The sequence below is a fragment of the Echiichthys vipera genome (assembly GCF_963691815.1).
Source record: "Echiichthys vipera genome assembly, chromosome: 21".
NCBI lineage: Eukaryota > Metazoa > Chordata > Actinopteri > Perciformes > Trachinidae > Echiichthys > Echiichthys vipera.
Window position 1 is genome coordinate 1299788 of NC_139846.1, and position 21784 is coordinate 1321571.

Here is a 21784-nt window from a genome sequence, read left to right on the forward strand (position 1 = left end):
AGTGTTTAATTAAACGTACAAGACAATTATGCCTAGAGTAAAAAATATGTACGGATGTTTTAAGTCTGACTAAATAAAATTAATTCATTAATATTATTATTATATATGTATAATTTCCTAGGTCGACCATTTGCATACAAGCCAACAATTTCTCCAGATACTGTTTAGTGTACACATCCAATAAAATTTTCATTGTTGATGCCACATTGATTCTCCTAACATTTCAGTGGCCTCTCTGACCTGACCCTGTCAATGAAATGACATGCTTTAACAGCTCCAAAATATACCCTTACCCCAAGTGAAGGAGTTCAAGTACCCCGGGATCATGTTCACAAGTTAGGGGGACGATCTGCAGGTTTTCATACAGCTGATTTCATGTGGAGGGATCTACCACTGCAATCAGCTGCTGTAGGGTTCTGGCAGGAAACTTGCTGACTAGGGATGTCCGATAATATCGGCCCACCGATATTATCGGCCGATATTGAGTTAAAAATGTAATATCGGGAATTATCGGTATCGGGTTTTTACAACCGATGTTAGTTCTGTAGGCTTCAGCATTTCCGAGTGTACCTGAATGCAACACGGGCCGTAGGCTTCAGCATTTCCGAGTGTACCTGAATGCAACATGGGCCGTTTACAGGCGCGTGCTTGATGACGTATAACAACAACACGCTTCACTCGTAGGTTGCTAACCGTGGCTAACAAGCTTCAGCTCTCCCGGTGCATGAGTTGTCCGTGGTTTGGAAGTATTTCCAAGTGTCACCTATTAACAGTAAATGTGCGCTTTGCAATGACTGCAAGGCGTTAGTTATGTGAGGAGGAAGCAAGGCGTCTTCCTTTAATACACCACATTTGATCATCCACCTCAAGAAGATTCATGCGGAGTTAAACGCTACATCTGTGCAGCAAAGTGGTGGAAAGAAGCAACAGCCGACAGCGAGAAACAAACTTTTTCTATCGTTCAGGATGCCGGATTCACCAAACGTGTGGAGTTCCTGGAGCCCCGTTATGTCTGTATAACGCCCAGTCACAAGTATTTCTCAGACCAGTGCTTACCCGAACTGTACAGCGTTGTTTACCGTCACGTCGAGAAGCTAATTTCTGGTGCTGTATCCATTAGATCCAATACAGGTTAGCATGTTGAGCTTAACTGCTAATTTATTGATTGTATTATTTGTCAAGTTACGGCTCAGTCGTTCCTCAGTCTGGAAAAAGAGAACTGTGTTTGTTTACTACTCTGGACTGAAGCTATGCATCTTCCTTGTTGTGATGTTGTCTGTAGTGTTGTTTGAGGCAAAATATTCTCTCTAAAAACACAAACAAATAAATGAATGGCACTTTTTTCAATAACTTATTTTGTACAGACTGTGTTTACATTTGAAAAGCCGTGTTGCATTTATGTATGCATCCAGTGGGGCATCACATAAAATTAGGCATAATGTGTTAATTCCATAATAGGTGATATGTGATGAATTTTGGTGTAAAAAGGCTGCATATATCGGTATCAGGTGATATCGGTATCGGGTGATATCGGTATCGGAAATTAAGGGTTGGACAATATCGGATATCGGATATCGGCAGAAAAGCCAATATCGAGCATCCCTATTGCTGACTCATGGCTCTGTGTGCCACTTATCTGCCTTGTGCTTGTTTTGCATTCCATTGTCTTTAATAACTGCCAACAAAAGCTCAGAGAAGAGAACACATGATCATAGTAGTAGCTGGCTGCAGGGACATGGGTGGAGGGACTTCCTCTTATTAGCCTCCCACAACGCTTGTTTCTGTGGGAAGCAAAACAAAACCTTACTGCTGGATCTTCTCATCACCAACAGTGATCCTATCGACTTTTGTTTAATTGCATTCCGATTCAGTTGGATCACACTCTACTGGCACTTTTTTGGGCGGCACTAGCTCAGTCCATAGGTGACTTGGCTGGGAACCGTAGGGTCGCTGGTTCAAGTCCCTGTGTGGACCATGTACGGAGTGTTGACTGGGGGCTGGAGAGGTGCCAGTTCATCTCCGGTCACTGGCAGCCCCCTCGCTCTAACATCTCTCCTTAATTGCATGTATATGTCCTGTCTGTGCATGTGTGTATTTCGGGCCTGTGTGTGTAACATGATTAATAATAAGAGTGAAAAAATTCAATTTCCCTGTTGCGGGATGAATAAAGTAATTCTTCTTCTTCTTCTTCCTGGCCAAACTGACAAACTTGCAGACAGATAACAGAGCCATAGTGATTAGCTGCTGAACTCCTTCTGGTGGGTGTCTGCAATAGACTAGCCACCAGGATCATTTTCACTGTAAAGCTGTGTTCACACCAAACGCTATAGACGCGAATTGAACTGCAGCTCTACATTGAAAATCAATGCAAATGGCGCGATGACACACGATTCAGGCGGCGCGAATGAAGCGTCTAGCATCTGAAGCGTCTGAAGCGAGGCAAATAAAGTTGAAGATATCATGCTGCGATAGCAAATCAGCATTGAGATTTCAGTAAGCGTCATCAAAGTTCTCCATGAGACATCCAGGGGCTCACCAAAGCTGCTATTGTTGCAGTCCTCAGGGGAAACAAGACACCTCCTGTGGATATAATATAGTGGATTTAACTATGAACTGTGGATGGCAGCGACGTGCCTTTACGCATCTAGTCTGCTAGAAATCCAGAAGAAGAAGAAAAAGCCATCAGTGCAGAGTGAAGCTGAGGAAGTGATCATGCAGCACCTGTACGGCTACGGAGAATAAATCACTGACGGCCTGATCTCACTACAACACAACAGCTCTTTTAAGAGCCACACACTTCTCTGAGAGTTAATTTCTGTTCTTTTAGAAGCATTCAGACCCCTGTTAGCACTTGCATAACTTCCATTTAGCACAACAGCAGAGCAGTACCTGTGATTGAGGCGATGAAGTGATGGTCAAAAATGTTACAAATGTGAGCAAGCAAAATAATAATTAGCTGATGTTTGACATAAATGGTAAACCTGTTGGCTCCCTTAAAATGGCCCAGAAGCTGTTTCCTTAAACTCTGACAGAGGCATTGGTATTGTTAAAGGAAAATGAAAATGCTTTAGAATGAAAATTAAGGTATCTAGCGTCATGGCAACAGGGCTTCAGTCCTCCTGTTTTCCCCTTCCTGCCTGTAGCTCATCTGATTAATGTCTGTGTTGTGCATACCAGCCAGAGCTTCACATCTGTCCACCAGCCCTAACTATTTCCTTTCCCACTGTACCTCATCAGCAGACTCAGTCACCTGCCCACCCATCTGCTCCTCATTCAAAAATTGGTATCAGAGTGCTGTTAGACGACAATTAGTCACTTTATTTTTTCTTCTTCAGTATCTGTCCTTGCCTTTTGACTGCTGCCTGCTGGTAATAGTCCTCTTTACCTTTCAACCTGTGATCCAGAGTTAGTTAACACCTTTTCTTCTCTGTGAATCTGCTGCTTTCTCTTAGTCAGACTATTTTAAAGGATGGACTGCTTGTAAAATACTCAGCAGTTTAAAATTCATCATTCTCCATATCCACCGGTACTGTTCAGGGAGGTGGAGGTACAGGGGATTATTCCCACATGCTGATTGAGAGACAGGTCACCAGTGTATAATAATAATATGATAATAATAATAACTAGTGGTGGGACACGAATAAAAAATGAATCTAAGTAATTAGAGGCTTTGTAATGAATTAATCACGACAATGCGTTTTCCTATAAACACACATTTTTAATACCGGTTATCCACACGAAGCCAGCGTTATCGGAGCCTGAAAACGGTATTTTCTGTAGCCAGGTCCAAAACACCACAAAAGTCTCCACTAACACCAGAAACAGTGGACACATTTCTCTCTAGGATGGGGGAGGATTTGGGAAGTCTGTTTGTGTTATGATTCTACAGAACAGCGGAGCTCCATCTCTTCTTCTCCGTGTTGGTGTATTTATGTGGCAGTTACAGCGCCACACCTAGGCCCGGCATGTGTATTACAGCATTTTTAGCTGGCTTCACTGGTTTCGTGTGGACGCAGATATTTCTTGAGCCAAGTCCGTGTATATGTAAAAACAGAACACAAAAAAACATGAATATAATGAAAACATAATGAAAAGAACAGAAAACAAGCCGGGTTTGCCACAGAGCCCGGCCGGGCACAGCCCTAAAAAGGTGACGTGGCACCTCCCTCCTCTCCATCCTGTGGGCCCACCACTCGCAGGAGGAACCACTTGGGTGGCAGTGAAGGTGAGGGGCCTCGACGGAACAGACACGGGCAGCAGAAGCTGGCTCTGGGAACGTGGAATGTCACCTCTCTGACGGGGAAGGAGCCGGAGCTTGTGCGGGAGGTGGAGCGCTACCAGTTAGATCTGGTGGGGCTTACCTCCACACACAGTCGCGGTGGGGATGATCACAAACCCCCAGCTGAGCGCCTCAGTTCACCCCGGTGGGCGAGAGGGTCGCCTCCTTATGCCTGCGGGTGGTAGGGGGGGAAAACTCTGACTGTTGTTTGTGCATATGCACCGAACAGCAGTTCAGAGTATTCAGCCTTCTTGGAGACCCTGAATGGAGTCCTGCATGGGGCTCCAGTAGGGGACTCCATAGTTCCGCTGGAAGACTTCAACGACCATGTGGGCAATGATGGAGACACCTGGAGAGGCGTGATTGGGAGGAAAAGCCTCCCTGATCTAAATCCGAGTGGTCGTCAGTTATTAGACTTCTGTGCTAGTCACGGATTGTCTATAACTAACACCATGTTCGAACATAAGGATGCTCATAGTGATTGCTGTTTGTGCGTATTTTAGTAAAAAAGAAAAAGAAAACCTATTCTCTTAATTTTTTTAAAGATTTGATAATGTATGTGTTTATATTCTTACCTAGAAGGCAAACAATTGTTTACCTTTTTGCCAAATAAATATATAAACGTGTAAATGCAGCAATGTCTCTCCTACTGATTCAAAATCTCACTTCACTTTAATTTAAGATTGTTACAGTAATCCCTAAACAAGCTGCCTCATTATTTCAGTTTTTGCATGATTGCATGACATGTCCTTAAGAATATCTAATTAAGGCTTGTGGGTGCTCTGTCTGCAGCCTGCCTGTAACAGAGTGGAGGACATCACAGGTTGCATCAGCATTGGCAGAGGGGGGATGTACACAGCTACACGATAAAGTGCGAAAATTCTTGCAACAGGTATTATGGCCTCATACCAAAGGCTAACCGTTTGATGTCCTTGCAGCAGAGTTGCTCCTTAATAGGGATGTGCCCAGATTTACACCATCTATCATTAGCAAGCACTGCCAGCCCTCCTCCTTTCCTCTTACCACTCTCCCTCTTCTTGTTTGCGCTTGAAGCCGTCCAGCGCAGCGACGTTGTCTGGGGGCGGTGTAGTCAGCCATGTTTCCGTGGACACCGTGATGCTGGCCTCCCGGTATTCTCTCTGGTGTCGGGTCAACTCGGCTAACTCATCCATCTTATTGGAAAGAGATCTCACATTTCCCATGATGATGGACGGGAAGACAGGTCTGTATCTTCTTCTTCCTGGCGTGGCACACATCGGTCGCCTCCTCTTCAGTTCGGGGAACATCGAGTCTCTCGTGGGGTAGCACCGCGGTGTGACAGAGCGTCAACAGCTGATCCCTACTGGAAACAATAGGGCCATGGCTGTGACTGCTGTCCCCAGACACGGACGTGAAAAGTGCAAAAACCAAAAGAAAGGCCAAAGTAAACACGACGACTTTGGTCTCCATAGTGCACTGGTACATTCAAAAACACAAACGCATAAAAAATATATGAAAAGTAGGAAAAAAGACAAAAGTAGAAGGGAAAGAGCTCAACTGTGAGCGAGAGCTCCTGTAACAAGCTTCCACTAGAGCAGCACCATCTTGAAAAGCAGCATCATCAAGCATAACAAAATCGGCTTAGGCCCACATAAATGCAGGCTCTAAGAGAAATGAAATGCCAATAACAACATTGCTAAGGGCTCGTAAGTCCTAAATATAAACTTTATTAAAGAGGAAAATTTTAAATTTACTTTTAAATATAGGGACAGTGTCTGCCTCCTGAATAACACTTGGGAGTTGGTACCAGAGGAGAGGAGCTTGGTAGCTGAAGGCTCTGCGTCCCATTCTACTTTTGGAGACTCTAGGAATGACAAGTAGCCCTGCATTCTCAGAGCGCAGTGATCTAGTCGGGTAATACGGTACTATGAGCTCTTTAAGATACGACGGAACCTGACCAGTAAGAGCTTTGTAGGTAAGAAGAAGGATTTTAAATTCTATTCTAGATTTTACAGGTAGCCAGTGCAAAGAAGCTAATACAGGAGAAAAATGTTCTCTTCGATTTGTTTTACTTAGTACACAAGCTGCAGCATTTTAAACCAACTGGAGACTCTTAACAGACTTATTGGAGCAGTCTGATAATAAGGAGTTGCAATAGTCCAGCCTAGAAGTAACAAATGCATGGACTAGTTTTTCTGCATCTTTCTGAGACACAATGATCCTAATTTTTGCAATATTACGCAGGTGAAAATATGCATTCCTTGTCGTTAGTTTTTGTGTGAGAATCGAAGGACATATCCTGATCAAAAATAACACCCAGATTCCTTACTGTGGTGCTGGAGTAACATAATCTTTAGATATTGAGTTTTGGAGGCCTTCGGGGCCAAGTACAATAACTTCAGTTTCATCTGAGTTTAACATCAACAACTCTACAGGCCACCCAAATACTTTGCAACCTTTTTTGAAGAATTTTCTGAACTGCAGTCTGTGATCTGTACTGACTTTGACTGTGTAGTTATTGTCGGTGATTTTAACATCCATGTTGACAAACTTCATGACAAGGGTACTACAGAAATTCTTTGTGTCATTGATAACCATGGATTTATTCAGCATGTAACCGAGCCCACACACAACAAAGGACACACTCTGGACTTGTCATGTCCAAGGGTTTGTGCATTTCTAAAGTTGCTGTCATTGATGTTGCTCTTTCGGATAATTCCTGTGTTTTCTTTGAGAGTGCTTTCTCTGTGCTGACTGATGTTCAAAGAAAAGTCATCACAAAACGTAATATCACAGAAAACACCTGTGGAACATTAATTCAGGCTTTCTCCTCCACACAAACCCTCCCCTGAGTCCCAGTAAATGAGCTTGTTGATAATTTCAATGTGATAATTACAAATATTATTGATACGATTGCACCCGCTAAGTTGAAAGTGGCAAAAAAAAGTCTCCATGGAGAAATGCCACATTGGTAAGAATAGAAAAAAGAAAGTGTCAGAAAGCTGAACGCAGGTGGAGGAAAACAAATCTCCAGGTTCACTATGACGTCTATAAAGAAAGACTTGAATCTAAAACTTGAAGCTCAAAAATGCAAGACAATCCTTCTTCTCAGACATCATTGGCAATAATAATGCACGTGGCTTGTTTTCTACTGTCGACAGGCTAACAACTACTCCTGTGTCAGTAGCCCCTGAACTGTTTTCCACCAGGGCCTGCAATGAATTTGCCTCCTTTTTCAATGACAAAAAAAAAAAAAAAAATAGGCAAACAGCCAGTGCCTCCACATCAGGTACAGGACATGTGCTGTCCATGTGCCCACTTAACACTATCTCAAATACCATGGCACTTTTTCATGTGATAAACCGTAGGACCTTGGAGGACATTATACAACATTTGAAATATTCCTCCTGCTGCCTCGGTATTCTCCCAACGTGGTTTTTCAAAGTTGTACCAAACTGCATGGCCTCAGAACTTCTACAGATTATAAGCACTTCTCTACTTTAAAGTGTCTTCCCACAGGCCCTGAAAAATGCTGTTATCAAGCCTTTCTTAAAAAAGAACAATTTAGACACTTCACTAATAAACAGTTATAGACCAATATCAAACCTCCCAATCCTCAGCAAAATCATTGAAAAAGCTGTTTTTAAGCAGCTGAACAACTTCATGTTAATGAACAGCTGTTTTGATGTCTTCCAGTCAGGTTTTAGACCACACTACAGCACTGAGACGGCTCTTGTTGAGGTCTTCAATGACATCCACTTAAACATGGACAATGGTAAAATTTTGGTCTTAGTATTATTGGATCTCAGTGCTGCATTCGACACAGTGGATCAAAACATATTACTAGACCGTACGGAAAACTGGGTGGGACTTCTGTCACAGTATTTAAATGGTTTGAATCCTACTTGAAGGACAGGGACTACTTTGTGTCTATAGTCAGCACCCAACTTCAAACAGTAATGCTAAAAACCACAAACCAAGCTGAAACATAGGTGTAATCATGGACTCAACAGCCACATTAAAACAGTTACAAAGTCAGCCTACTATCACCTAAAGAATATATCAAGGATTAAAGGACTTATGTGTCAGCAGGACATAGAAAAACTTGACCATGCATTTATCTTCAACAGGCTCGACTACTGTAACAGTGTATTTACAGGTCTGCCTAAAAAGTCCATTAGACAGCTGCAGTTAATTCAGAACGCTGCTGCTTGAGTTCTCACTAAAAAAGTCTATCATATCACTCCAGTCCTCAGATCTTTACACTGACTTTCTGTCTGTCAAATAATTAATTTCATAATACTTCTGTTGGTTTACAAAGCACTGAATGGTTTAGGACCAAAATATATTTCAGATCTTCTGCTCAGCTACGAACCATCCAGACCTCTCAGATCGTCTGGGACAGGTCTGCTCTGTGTCCCCAGAGTTAAAACTAAACATAGAGAGGCAGCATTCAGTTTTTGTGCACCACATATCTAGAACAAACTTCCACAAAACTGCAGGTCTGCTGCAACTCTTCTTTTAAATCAAGACTAAAGATTTTTCTATTTGCCACTGCTTTTCAGTAAACTGCACTGTAACTTCTGTAACTGTAACCATCTTTTATATGTTTTAAATGACCTTTTATGCGTTTTAAATCTTATATATGTTTTAAATGATGTTTTATGTGTTTTAAATTGATATATTTTGTGTTATTTCTCCCACTGCTTTTAATGTTTTATGTGAAGCACTATATTTTACCTTGTTGTGGCATTGTGCAATACAAATAAACTTGCCTTGCCAAAAAAAACTTGCCTCGCTTCCTGATTTTTCCTCTGTGACCCCTGCTTATCATGACTTGCCTTGAGATGTTCAGTAAGGTGAAAGCCCTGTCCTTACCACCTCATCACCCTAATACTGCTCAATTCATTTGGAGCCCCTTTTCCTACCAGTAGACTTTGCAAACTGTCAGCACCGGAATGTGAGTCCATGAAACAATACATCAGAGACTCCCTCATGTCAGATATTATTCCTTCATCCTCTTCTCCCCTGGGGGCTGTTTTTTTCTTTGTGGCCAAGAAAGATAAGACCCTAAGGGCCATGTATTGATTATCGTGGTCTTAACAACATAACTATAAAGAATAAATACTCTCTGCCTTTAATCAATTCTGCCTTTGAATCTCTTAATGGTGCCACCATCTTCTCAAAGCTGGACCTTTGCAACGCTTACCATCTGTTCCTGATTAAGGAAGGAGACGAGTGGAAAAATCTGCTTCAACACTCATCTCGGCGATATTGAATACCTGGATACTCAGGGTTCCAACTGGTCAGTGTTTGTTTACCTCAACGACATTCTCATCTTTTCCAGAAACATTACTGGACATGTTATCTATGTCCGCCAGGTTCTACAGAGACTAATGGAAAACAAACTCTATGTCAAGGCTTAGAAGTGCAAATTTGACGCCTCATCTAAGGCAGATAAAGGTGCAGGCTGTTGCTGTATGGCCTTCACCCTCCACCAGGAAACAGCTACAACGTTTTTTGGGGTTTTGCTCATTTTTACCGCTGCTTTGTCCACAACTTTATTCAGGTGGTTGCTCCCATGACAAAGTTGACCTCTCCCTCTTTTCTATTTGTTTGGTCCCCAGCTGACAGGAGGGCTTTCCTGGTCCTGGAGGAATGCTTCTCCTCTCTCCATGTGCTCATTCATCCTGATCCCCCCAGTCAGTTCATCATCGAGGTGGATGCCTCGGACATCTGAGTGGGAGCGGTGCTCTCACAGCGCCCAGCAGGTGACATGAAACTTCATCATTGTGCCTTTTTCTCAAGGAAACTATTGTGGAAGAAAACATGATTGAGAAAGTGAATAACAGGCCGAGGTCACTGTTCTGGGGACATAGGCCTGATAAGCACATTCTGTTTAGAAAACAATTGAACTGTATTTAGGCATGATGACGTCTGGACACCAAGTAGGCGCCACTGATTTAAATGTACTGAGTGTGTATTGGAAAGACCCGACGGGGCGTGTAAATGTTGTCAGCCTTGTTATAAGACGGGAAGTTCTGTTAAAGGTATTGTAATTTTGGTATCGTGAATCTAGGAACTCTGTGATGAGTGAATCAAACCTTGATTCAATAAATTATCCTTGATTGCTGTGAGACCTCTCTGCTGACTCCTTCTTGTAGACCTTTCTATTTTTATAATACATTGTTCTACCATAAATTGGTGACCCCGGAAGTTCGGTCGGTTTGGACCTGCGCGCTCACAATCCCGTGGTGCATGGGGTGGATATGGAAACACATATCGTTCAAGGGGAGGTCCCTATAGAGGACAAGGACCACGGTGAACCAGTGGTGAATGCTGGGAGTGCGGCATGCCAGGACATTTTGTAGACCGATGTCCAAAGTACAATGCATTTAGAGGGGAAAGAGGCAGGACAATGCAACATGGAGCTAGAGGCTCGGCAGGCCCCTGGGGAAGACCTAATTTTGGATACTAGTGTTGCCCAGAGAATCCTGAAGGGGAGGGTCAGTTTCCAGTGATAACAGTGGAGGCTGATGAAGAACCTACGCTGCAGGTTCGAATTGAAGGTAGACAAGTACAAATGCTAGTGGACACTGGAGCCACTCACACATGTGTGGGTCCAAAGTTTGCGAAGCACCTCCCCATGTCAGACAGATTTGTTGAGACTGTAGGATTCTCGGGACAAACGCAGCTAATTCAAATGACGGCTCCAGTGAAAATAACCACAGAAAAGGAAAAAAATTCAAATCCCAATTCTGGTTTCAAAACAAACACCTGTCAATTTGATTGGAAGAGATGCATTGTGTAAATTAAACATGACAATTTTGTGCTCGTCAAAAAATATGCAAAATTCAGTAGAAAACACCATTTACGGTCAAATGGCCGTTCAATCAGAAAGGGCTAAAGTATATTGGCTGGGGAACATCACAAAGCCAGTGTCGGAAGCACTCCAGAAGTGGGGGAAATATTTAAAAGTACATCTCCCTAAAGCAAAAACACCAACACTAGACTATCACTGTACAATGTTCTATGATGTGGCTAGAAGTGAAGAGTTCGAAAGAAAGTGGAGAACAGAAACAGAAGGAACAGAAGTAGAATTAGTCACACAGTAGGTGAACAAGGTGCAGCTCTCAGCGTGGAACCCAATGATTTCATCAATAAATGGCACAATGTTCCAGAATCTGCGCCTCACATCACTCTGCTGGTAAGTAGCAAGGCCAAGGCCAGAGATTTGGGTCCCATGATGGAAACTGCGCAAAAAGCAGAATGGAAAGCAACCGACAATCCGTTGATACTTCAGACGCAAGACTCAAGGATGATCAAGATTCTGTGCGGAACATCAATGTTGGCCAAACCACAGGAAGTAAATATAATGGCAAAAGTTCTGAGTCACAGGGACACAGATGTAGAAGCAACAGAAAACAACCTGTTGGAAGAGATGTTGAAACAAGTGCCAGATCACCTGTGGCCAAGGAACGATTTTGATGTTGGACTGGTAAAGTCTGCCAGGCCAGTAAAGGTGGATCTTAAACCAGAGGTAACCCTCCCCAATCGCCGACAATATCCGCTGAAGCCGGAAGCGGATGAAGGAATAAGTAAGACCATTTCTGGTCTGCTAAAAGCAGGGGTTCTGATAGAAACACATAGTCCATGTAACACTCCAATATTTCCAGTATTGAAAGCTGACAAGTCCAAATACAGGTTAGTGCATGATCTAAGGATTGATAATGGCAGAGTACAGGGCAAAGTAGCAGAGGTACCAAACCTCCACACTCTGCTCACAAATGTTCCAACGGATGAAAAATTTTTCACGGCCATTGACCTGTGTTCGGCATTTTTCAGCATTCCCCTACATTAAGATTCACAGTACCCATTTGCGTTCACTTACAGGGGAAAGCAGTACAATTACACCAGAATCCCGCAAGGATTTCGGGAATCTGAGAAAATTTTCAACTAGATACTAAGACAAGACTTGGAAGTACTGGAGCTCAGTGGCACACTGTTGCAGTACGTGGAAGATTTGTTGCTCTGCGCACCGACATTGGAGGACTGCCACAAAGACTCCATCAAAATCCTCCAGCGATTGGTAGAAGGAGGACACAGAGTTTCAAAATCAAAGCTTCAGTACTGTAAAACACAGGTTGAGTACTTGGGACGGAAAATCTCACAAGGAACCATAGCAATCTCACCATCCCAATTGGAGGGTATAGCTAGAGCTCCAAAACCACGTACTGTATGACAGATGATGACATTCCTAGGAATGACAGGATTTAGTTCTGAGTGGATGGAAGACTACGCGGAAAAAAACGCTCCGCTACGAGAACTAATGAAACAGGCAAATACCCAGGTTTTAAAGGCTCCAATGAAGTGGACCACAGAGGCAAATATAGCTTTTGAAACTCTAAAAATGGACATGCAAAATGCACCAATACTAGCAACACCTGACTATAAAAAGCAGTTATTTTTGTATGTAGCTAACAAACAAAACAAGTATGCTTCAGCAGTATTAATGCAAGAGACATGTCACGGTAGGAGAAAACAACCAGTAGCATACTACAGCATAAAGTTAGATAATGTTGTGCAGGGATGGCCTCCATGTTATCAAGGCCTAGCTGCAGTGCATTATGCATATGAAAAGGCGGCAATGGTGACCATGGGATACCCAGTTACCATCCTGACACACCACAAGATCGTTGAGTTGGTGAATCAAGGCATGTTTGTCATAACCCAGGCAAGATGCTTACAGTACATGACATTGCTGATGTATCCTGACGTGACCATAAAGAGATGCAACACATCAAACCCAGCTAATTTCATGCCATCAGAGGAAGAGGGGGAGCCCCATGAATGTGTCGCTGAAACTATGAAATATACCAGACTAAGACCTGACATGGAGTCTACACCATTGTTACAAACCGAGGTTACATATTTTGTTGACGGTTCATGTTACAGAGACCATTTAGGGACCCATGCGGGCTATGCGGTAGTCAAACAGGAGGGTAGCGAGCACATAATAGAGAAAGCGGAAATGTGTGAGCAGCCATGCTCAGCGCAACTAGCAGAACTAAAAACATTGACTTGCAGCATGTAAATTAGCGAAAGGAAAAACTGCCAACATATATACGGACTCAGCATATGCACATGGAGTGTGTTATTTGTTTGCGTCTGTGTGGAAACAAAGAGGGTTCCGGAGATCCGACGGGACCCCAATTCAACATTGCAGCCAAATTAAAGAGTTAATTGCAGCAATGATGCTTCCATTAAAGGTAGTAATAATAAAGTGCCAGGCACACCAGAAAGGGAATGATGACGTTGTCCGCGGAAACAATGCAGCTGATGAAGCAGCAAAGGCAGCTGCTAAGTGTCAAACAGCTATTTTGGCCCCGATGGTGACATTGGAGCCTGTGGCCCCCCTGAAGACATCATTTTGATACAAAAAGAAGCGGCTGGGGATGAACGAGACATTTGTAGAAGGCGAGTGGCGACAATGAGTGAACAAGGGTTATGGAGGTCACAAGACGGTTTGTTGGTGGCCCCAGTGACACTGTTGTCCATGTGGATTTCTGAAGTGTACAGTCTAGATCACTGTGCAAGGGGGGAAGTGATGAAGAAAATTCAACAACAAGGCTACTGGTCGCCTTATATGCAAGCAATGGTGAATGAGGTGTTAAACCAATGTGAAGTATGTGCTCAAAATAATGTAAAGAAAGGTGTGAAAACACCTGTTGGACATATTCCAGTACCAGAAGGTCCATTTAAACATCTAGTTATGGATATATGTTGATATGATAAAATCAGTTCAAGGCAAAAGATACATGCTTGTGGTAATCGACAGATTCAGCAGATGGGTTGAAGCTACACCATCTAAAGACTTGAGTGCTGAGACAGTTGTCAAGTTTCTGATAAGAGAAGTAATCCCGCAATTTGGGATTCCATCAGAAATCAGCTCTGACAATGGGTCTGCGTTTGTGCAGAAAGTTGCAAAAGGTATCCTACAACAGTTGTGAATCAAACAACGTTTAGGAGCAGTGTGTCATCCGCAAAGCCAAGGAATGGTTGAGCGAGTAAATAGAACCCTGAAGGCTAAGCTAAAAAAAATGTGTGCCGCCACTAAGCTGAACTGGGTAGATGCTTTGCCACTAGCACTAATGAGCTATCGCATGCAAACGCATAGCATAACACATTTAACACCGCATGAAATGCTTACAGGTCGACCTATGCCAGCACCGCAGCTAAGTGGTCCCTTTAAAGGACCACCGCTTGAACAATTGCAAAATGAGCTGAAAGCATATATGAGATATCTAACTATGATCCATAGAACTATCTACACACAGGAAAGAGCACGAGAGGATAGCCTGGAGCAGAAGGGGGAGTCGCCAGTGAAACCAGGAGACTTGGTGTGGATCAAGGTGTTCCGGAGGAAGTGGCATCAACCGCGTTGGGAAGGGCCGTACCAGGTGGTCAGGACCACGCCGACAGCTGTCCAGGTCGAAGGGAGCACCGCGTGGTATCATCTGAACCACTGCACAAAAACGCGAGTCAAGGATGAAGGGAACCCAACGGCAGAAGTGGGAAATGAGAAATGTGATAAAACTGACTCTGACATTCCTGTGTGTTCAGAGTATGATGACTGTGGAAAGCAGAACCGTGCCAAGCCAGGTACCGACAAGCGAGAGTCCACATAAAGGAGGAGTCGGAGACGAGGAAAAGGTGATCCAGCCCCTCCAGGCCCAGACGGGGATCCACCAGTCTAAAACAGATGAGTATGATGCAAAACTAAATACTCTGTGCCACCTGCCAGCATTGTCAGAAAGAAACAAATTTACAAACCCATTTGAGCGTCTAACACAGGAAAGCATAAAAATGCTAAAGAAAGACAGAGCCAAACAACATGGATTTGGGAAGATAGAGAAATACTTCCAGAACAAGTTACAAGACCAGAGGTACCAGAGAAGTAAGAAGGGAACAAAGGATTTAGGACAGAGGTGGTAACAGGAGGGAGATTAAGATTACACCTCCCAGCACAAGAACGAGCAGGTTTGGTAGCAAGACGAGAGATGACGATTTCAGAAATCCTCAAAGATGGAAGTAGGCAAGTTAAATGTCGGTGGATGTCAGATAAGTTAGGAATGTCAGTGTGGGAAAGGGGGCAGTGAAATGCATGCCGGTAGTGCGAGAGGCGTTGTGTGGATGGATCATGGAAGTAGATAATGCAGCAATTAATATTGGTAAAACATATGAACTGAATAGTGTTAGCGCTGCAGAAATAGATGGTCAGATGGACGTGAAAGTACGATGGAGTGCAAGGTGCGCAAAGCCAACGATGGACGTGCTGTGTGAAGGGCTGGCGAGGGATGTGATCGCCGCGCCTGAAGAAGAAGTGACTACACCTTTGGGTACGATTATTACTACAACTAAAAGTATTACAACACCAACTAAGACTACTACTACAACTAAAAGTATTACAACACCAACTAAGACTACTACTACAACTAAAAGTATTCCAACATCAACTAAGACTACTACTACAACTAAAAGTACTACAACACCAGCCAGAACCACAACCACACATAAAAGCATTACAAGCAGTACAACAACCCAGAGAACCACCACAGTAGAACCAAAACAAGTGACCACAGGGCTAATCAAGACCACAAAAGTAGTAGTACAGAGAATGTATAGAACAGGCAATGCAACTAAAATTAAAGTAGAGTGTAACGATCCTCAAGGTGGGCTAGAGGTATTTGTGGACGTGACGTGTAGTGGAGACACGCCACGGCCGGTCCAAGAGCATTTCCTGTGGCAGGTCCGAGAACATTTAAACCTAAGTGGGTACGGCCGAAAGAATATAGAGAGATTAAAGATGAGCTGGAGGCCCGAGCCGCAAAGAACTATTGGTACAAGAGTGTGTGGGCTACGGCCAAAGACCTGACGACAAACAACTGTTTAGTGCGACAAATTACAACATAGACAGAGAGGCTGAGACGAGCGGAGTCTTCAGGGATCAAGGTGGTGTTGAAGTAGGAAACACCACCGTAAAGTGTAGTGTTACATGGGTTCTATCCTGGTTTCCACATGTAAGCAAGACATCAATTACATCACCAGTGTGGTTCGAAAAGCCTTCAGAGACCTTAGAAAAGGATTGTGCTAAAGTAACCATGACTTTGCACACATTATTTTTTTTCGGTGACCAGACCTTTCCCATTGCAGACAGTTATTGGATATGTGGAGGGGATAGAGTGATGAATGTTTTACCAGCAAGGTGGGTTGGGTTGTGTACATTAGTAAGATTAAAGGTGCCAGTAACTGTGATATATTCAGGAGTGGAAGAGTTAGTTGCAGGAGGGACCCGAATGAGAAGAAGTCTTATGGAGGACAGGGAAGTGTATTTGGATGTGATAGGACAACCACGAGGAATTCCGTACGAGTTTAAGGCCCGAGATGAGATTAAAGCAGGTCTTGAGTCTATCATACAGTGGATCACCGTTAACAAGAATGTAGAGTGGATAAATTACGTGTACTATAACCAACAGAGGCTGCTCAATTATACCTTAGAGGGCTTTGGGGTATTAGGTGCACAGTTACATGCGACCACCGAAATGACGAGACAAAACAGGCTGGCGTTAGATTGGCTGCTAGCCGAACAAGGAGGAGTATGCTACATGTTTGGGGAGCAGTGTTGCACATACATGCAAAACAATACGGCCGCTAATGGAACTTTTTCTAATGCTATGAACAAATTGAAGAGGCTGCGGGCCGAAATGACAAAAAATCGTGGCAGTGATGTAAGTGAGTGGAGAGGACTAGAAGCAATAGCCGGAGAGTGGGGAGCGTTATGTGTAAAAGCTATTGCGATCATTTTCATAGTGTTAATTATTGTAGCATCCCTACACTGTTGCATCATACCCATACTGAAAAGGTGGATCCAGGGAATGTTGTATAAGCGGGCAGTGGAAGACACAAGACTACAAATGGCTCAACTGGAGTTGGTCAACTGAACCACTACCAAGGGCAGATGAACTATGGAATGGCTACATGGTTTCTGATTTTTTCTTTTTCTCTTTCGGAGCAGTAAGGAGGATGGTGAAATGGACACAAACCAACTGAGAGAGAGCTCATCAGGACTGTGCCCTGAGACATCCTCTCACGCTGAAATAATGCCCATCTTGGTATTGGGGGAGTCTGCGACTTCCAGGACTGATGATGGGTGATGCCGACACATATTAACCCACATATTATTCCATTATTGTTCAAGACTGTACAAGAATGTTCATGTATTTCATATATGTATGCTCTCCAATAGTAGAGTGTAAGTCGCATTATAAAGGTTACATCATAATCATACACTAGATAATAGTTACAGGTTTTATGGTAATAAGACAATCAAGGTAAATCACATATAGTGACTTCAGGAAGGATAGGGTATGGTGGGTGTAAACACACACACAGATTGGATGGTTATAATCACCAGATCACAGCGGATGATCGGCATAGTTGACAGTCAGGAAAGTCAGTCATTATATTAAGTTAGATTAAGATTAATTTTCATTCATTGTTTAGTGTTTTCATTCATTCATTTTTTATTCTAATCAAAACATGATTTAACAACAACTATATTCAGTTAGGTTAAGATTCATTTTTATTCTAATCAAAACATGATTCAACACAACTGCACAACGCAGGCAAGCGCTAGTCTAAAGTTGCTTAGGCTTACACTACATTTATAACTCAGTTGATAGTTTTACAGGTCATTAAAGATTATGATTCATTTTCAGATATAACACATATCTACTCTAATTTCATGTTCTGATTTAACACAACTGCACAACGCAGGCAAGCGTTAATCCACAGTTGCTCAGGCTTACACTACATTTGATGATTTCAGTTGAAAGTTTTACAGGTAATAAAACTATATCATGATTGCAGTTATAATTTACAGTGTTACAGTTTAATAACTTAGTTTTGTATAATTAAATTTCCAAATGTTTTATCATTGGTTAATTTTTACAGTTTAATAACATAGGTTTGTATAATTTCATTTACAAATGTTTTATCATTGGTTAATTTGAATCACATGCTAAAAGGTTAACGTGAAGAAATCAATGCAGCCGTTGCTCGCGCCCAGCGCAGTCGCCCATTATCTATGTATGTCAAAACAGAGGTCATGGGGACTATGCAGGACTTTTCTCCTCCACAGAATGATGAGATGATCAAGAATGATTACATGATGACGAAATGAAGGCCGGAGGTTTTTCACCTGCATGAGCCGCGGATGGCGAACTGATTTCTAACGATAATACTTTAATGAGGGTTAAAACCCTCACAGGAGGGATATGTGGACGAAAACATGATTGAGAAAGTGAATAACAGGCCGAGGTCACTGTTCTGGGGACATAGGGCTGATAAGCACATTGTGTTTAGAAAACAATTGAACTGTATTTGGGCATGATGACGTCTGGACACCAAGTAGGCGCCACTGATTGTAAATGTACTGAGTGTGTATTGGAAAGACCAGACGGGGCGTGTAAGTGTTGTCAGCCTTGTTATAAGACGGGAAGTTCTGTTAAAGGTATTGTAATTTTGGTATCGTGAATCTCGGAACTCTGTGATGAGTGTATCAAACCTTGATTCAATAAATTATCCTTGATTGCTCTGAGACCTCTCTGCTGACTCCTTCTTGTAGACCTTTCTATTTTTATAATACATTGTTCTACCATACTATCACCAGTTGAGAGGAACTATGATATCGGCAACCAGGAACTACTCACAGTGAAAATGGCGTTGGAGGAATCGACTTTATTGACTCCATCCTAACCACTACCTGCGTAGTGGCATCTCTGACCTGGGAAACCAGGGCAATGGTAAGACAGGCACTTAACACTAACCCTGGCTCTTGTTTGTTCCTGATTGTGCTCGCTCAAAGGTTCTTCAGTGGGGTTACACCTAGTGGTTACACCATCCAGTGGTTGCCAGAACACTGTCCCTCATCCGCAGACACTTCTGGTGGCCAACTAGGCTTGTAGATACCCGGCAATTTGTCTTGCTTGCACGATCTGAGCCAGAAGCAAGGCATCTCATCGTCCCCCGGCTGGATATCCTATGCCCTGATCTTCGACCCATCTCTCCTAAGGGATTCTACCTGGCTCATAGGGATAAGCCTGGTAGAGGATCATCTCGCATGTGCTCTCAGGAAATGTGATTCATCATTATAAGTAATGGTAAATGGACTGGTACTTGTATAGCACTTTTTTAGTCTTCTAACCACTCAAGGTGCTTTACACTACTTGTCAGATTCACACTGATGACAGAGGATACCTGTCCATCATCTTATCTAATCATTCAAACCACATTCACACACCCATGTGCAGCACATGGAACAGTTTGAGGTTCAGTGTCTTGTCCAAGGACACTTCGACACATGGACTGGAGGAGCTGGGAATCCAACTGACAATCTTCATAAAACTACATAAAGAGCACTTTTATGAATCCAAGGTAGTCTTAGAAGAAAAAAACATAGGGAGATATTTGTGAATAAGGCCCAATGTTCCTGCAGTATATCCAGAATTTCCTAGATGATGAAGAATACATGCTTAGTCATTTTTATTAGTTTATAGTACAAAAAATTTACTTTATTTAATAGTATTGATACATTCAGTGAGCATTCAGTTGCAGGAGTCCATGATACGTCTCATGCTCATGAACTTCATGCTGCTCATGCCCATCTCCCTGAAGCTCCTGTATTCTCCGGGCCTTAGGTACATCATCCTGCCTCTGTAGTGAGCCTGCTCATACATCAGCCAGTGGCCGTCCATCACATTGCAGGACATGCAGTCAGAAATACGATAGCGCTCCATGATGTTGTCACAGTCGTCCATCAGCTCATGCATCTGCCCACTGAAGTTCTCCCTCTCGTAGATCTTCATCCTGAACTGGCCTCTGTGCTATTTGTTGAATGAGAATATAAACAAATGAATGTTTAGTGGGGGTTGTCCCCCATAGTATAATCCTGGTTTGATGGATGCTGTTTTATACCTACCATGGGGATCATACGGCAAGACTTGATGCAGTCTTTCATTCCCATCATGCCCATGGAGTCGGCGTACTCGCCCCTCCTCATGAAGTACTGGTTTCCCATGTAGTTGGGGCGGTCGTAGACCATGAAGCAGCCGCTGTCCACCCTGCAGGAATGGCACCTGTTCAGGTAGGAGGTCATGTCAGAGCAGTCGCTCATGCACTCATAGGAACGACCCTGGAAGTTCCGGTCTTCATAGAAGATGATCTTGCCCCTCATGTTCATGCCGATGTTGCTCATGTTGGCAGTAGTTGTGCTGTTGCTCCTGAACTGTCGTCCTACCTGGTTTAACCCTTTCCTTTTATACCTGACCAAACCCACAGAAAAAACCCTTACTCAGCATTGTACTAGTGAAGCCAATAGAAAACAGGTTGTGTCCATACTTTCAGGGACTAGGTACCTTGCAGTTTTTTGTCTCATTACAGAGAGCCTTCCCCATAGTGCTTGTAACATATGAATAGGTTTGTTTTTGTTTGAGGAAAACAAAACTATGAATGCAGGACAGTTAACAAAGGTTTTTCAGAGAACAAGGTGGTGTTGATTATCATGTGCTATCAGCTTGACTATTTGTTTTGCTAGTGTGGATGGTGGAAGATAATGTTTTAAGACTGTGTGTGTAATGACAATTTGAGTTGTAAGTATTGGAAAAAGTTTATTGGTCTATTATGGAATGTGTCAGTGAAGCAGTCCGTTGAAATGAATGAGAGCCGTTGTTTTTTGTGCTTAGTCCTGAGTTGAAGTCAGAAGGATGGCTGTTTACATTATGTAAAGTATTATCAGCACAAACATTATTATTGTTGATACTGAAGCAGTATGTTAGTAGTTAACTAGTTTAGTCGAGTGGTTCAAAGCTAAGGGGTCAGGCTCCTCCAAGATAAATCTGAGGTGATCATGAGATTATTAATGGGAGAGAAAAGAAAAAAAGATACATACTTGATCTTCTGGACATTTCTCTAACCTTTGGTTTTTGCTTGAAGTGTTGTATTATTTAACCTATTTGAGCCTCAACCATTATATGGAATTTACGGGAAATTTAAATTTAAAGGAGACCATGTGAGACGTTTGAAGAGTAACTCTGCAACTGAAAAACGCGGGAAAACCACTGGTGTTTTATAACCATATGATTTTTAAAGGGAAATTTAAATCTGAAAAAAGTAACAAGGAAGATTGAAATGTACAATATTTCCTCTGAATTGGAGTGAAGTAGAAGTAAAGTAGCATAAAACAAATATACCCAAGTAAGGTATCTTAAAATTGTACTGTACGTACATTATTGGAGTATACTGTATGTACTTAGTTACTTTCCACCACAGGACAGAGACCAGGGCTCACCTGTGTTTCAGCTGATTAACAAAGTAAACAGATTCATGAAATCACAAAAACAACAATAGTGATGTAAAAATGGCAACAAGCTAACATGCTGATTTTTTTTTACAGCAACCATCCTTAAT

General features: G+C 42.7%; 1 protein-coding gene across 1 annotated transcript; it reads right to left on the reverse strand.

Annotated features, from left to right (window-relative positions):
- Positions 1-19923: 19923 nt before the first annotated feature.
- On the reverse strand, positions 19924-20573 carry LOC310963101 (gamma-crystallin M3-like; the record flags this gene model as incomplete). Its single annotated transcript, XM_083935755.1, has 2 exons — positions 19924-20202; positions 20298-20573. 2 exons carry the CDS (start codon positions 20571-20573, stop codon positions 19924-19926), a joined length of 555 nt encoding a protein of 184 aa, XP_083791881.1.
- Positions 20574-21784: the final 1211 nt, after the last annotated feature.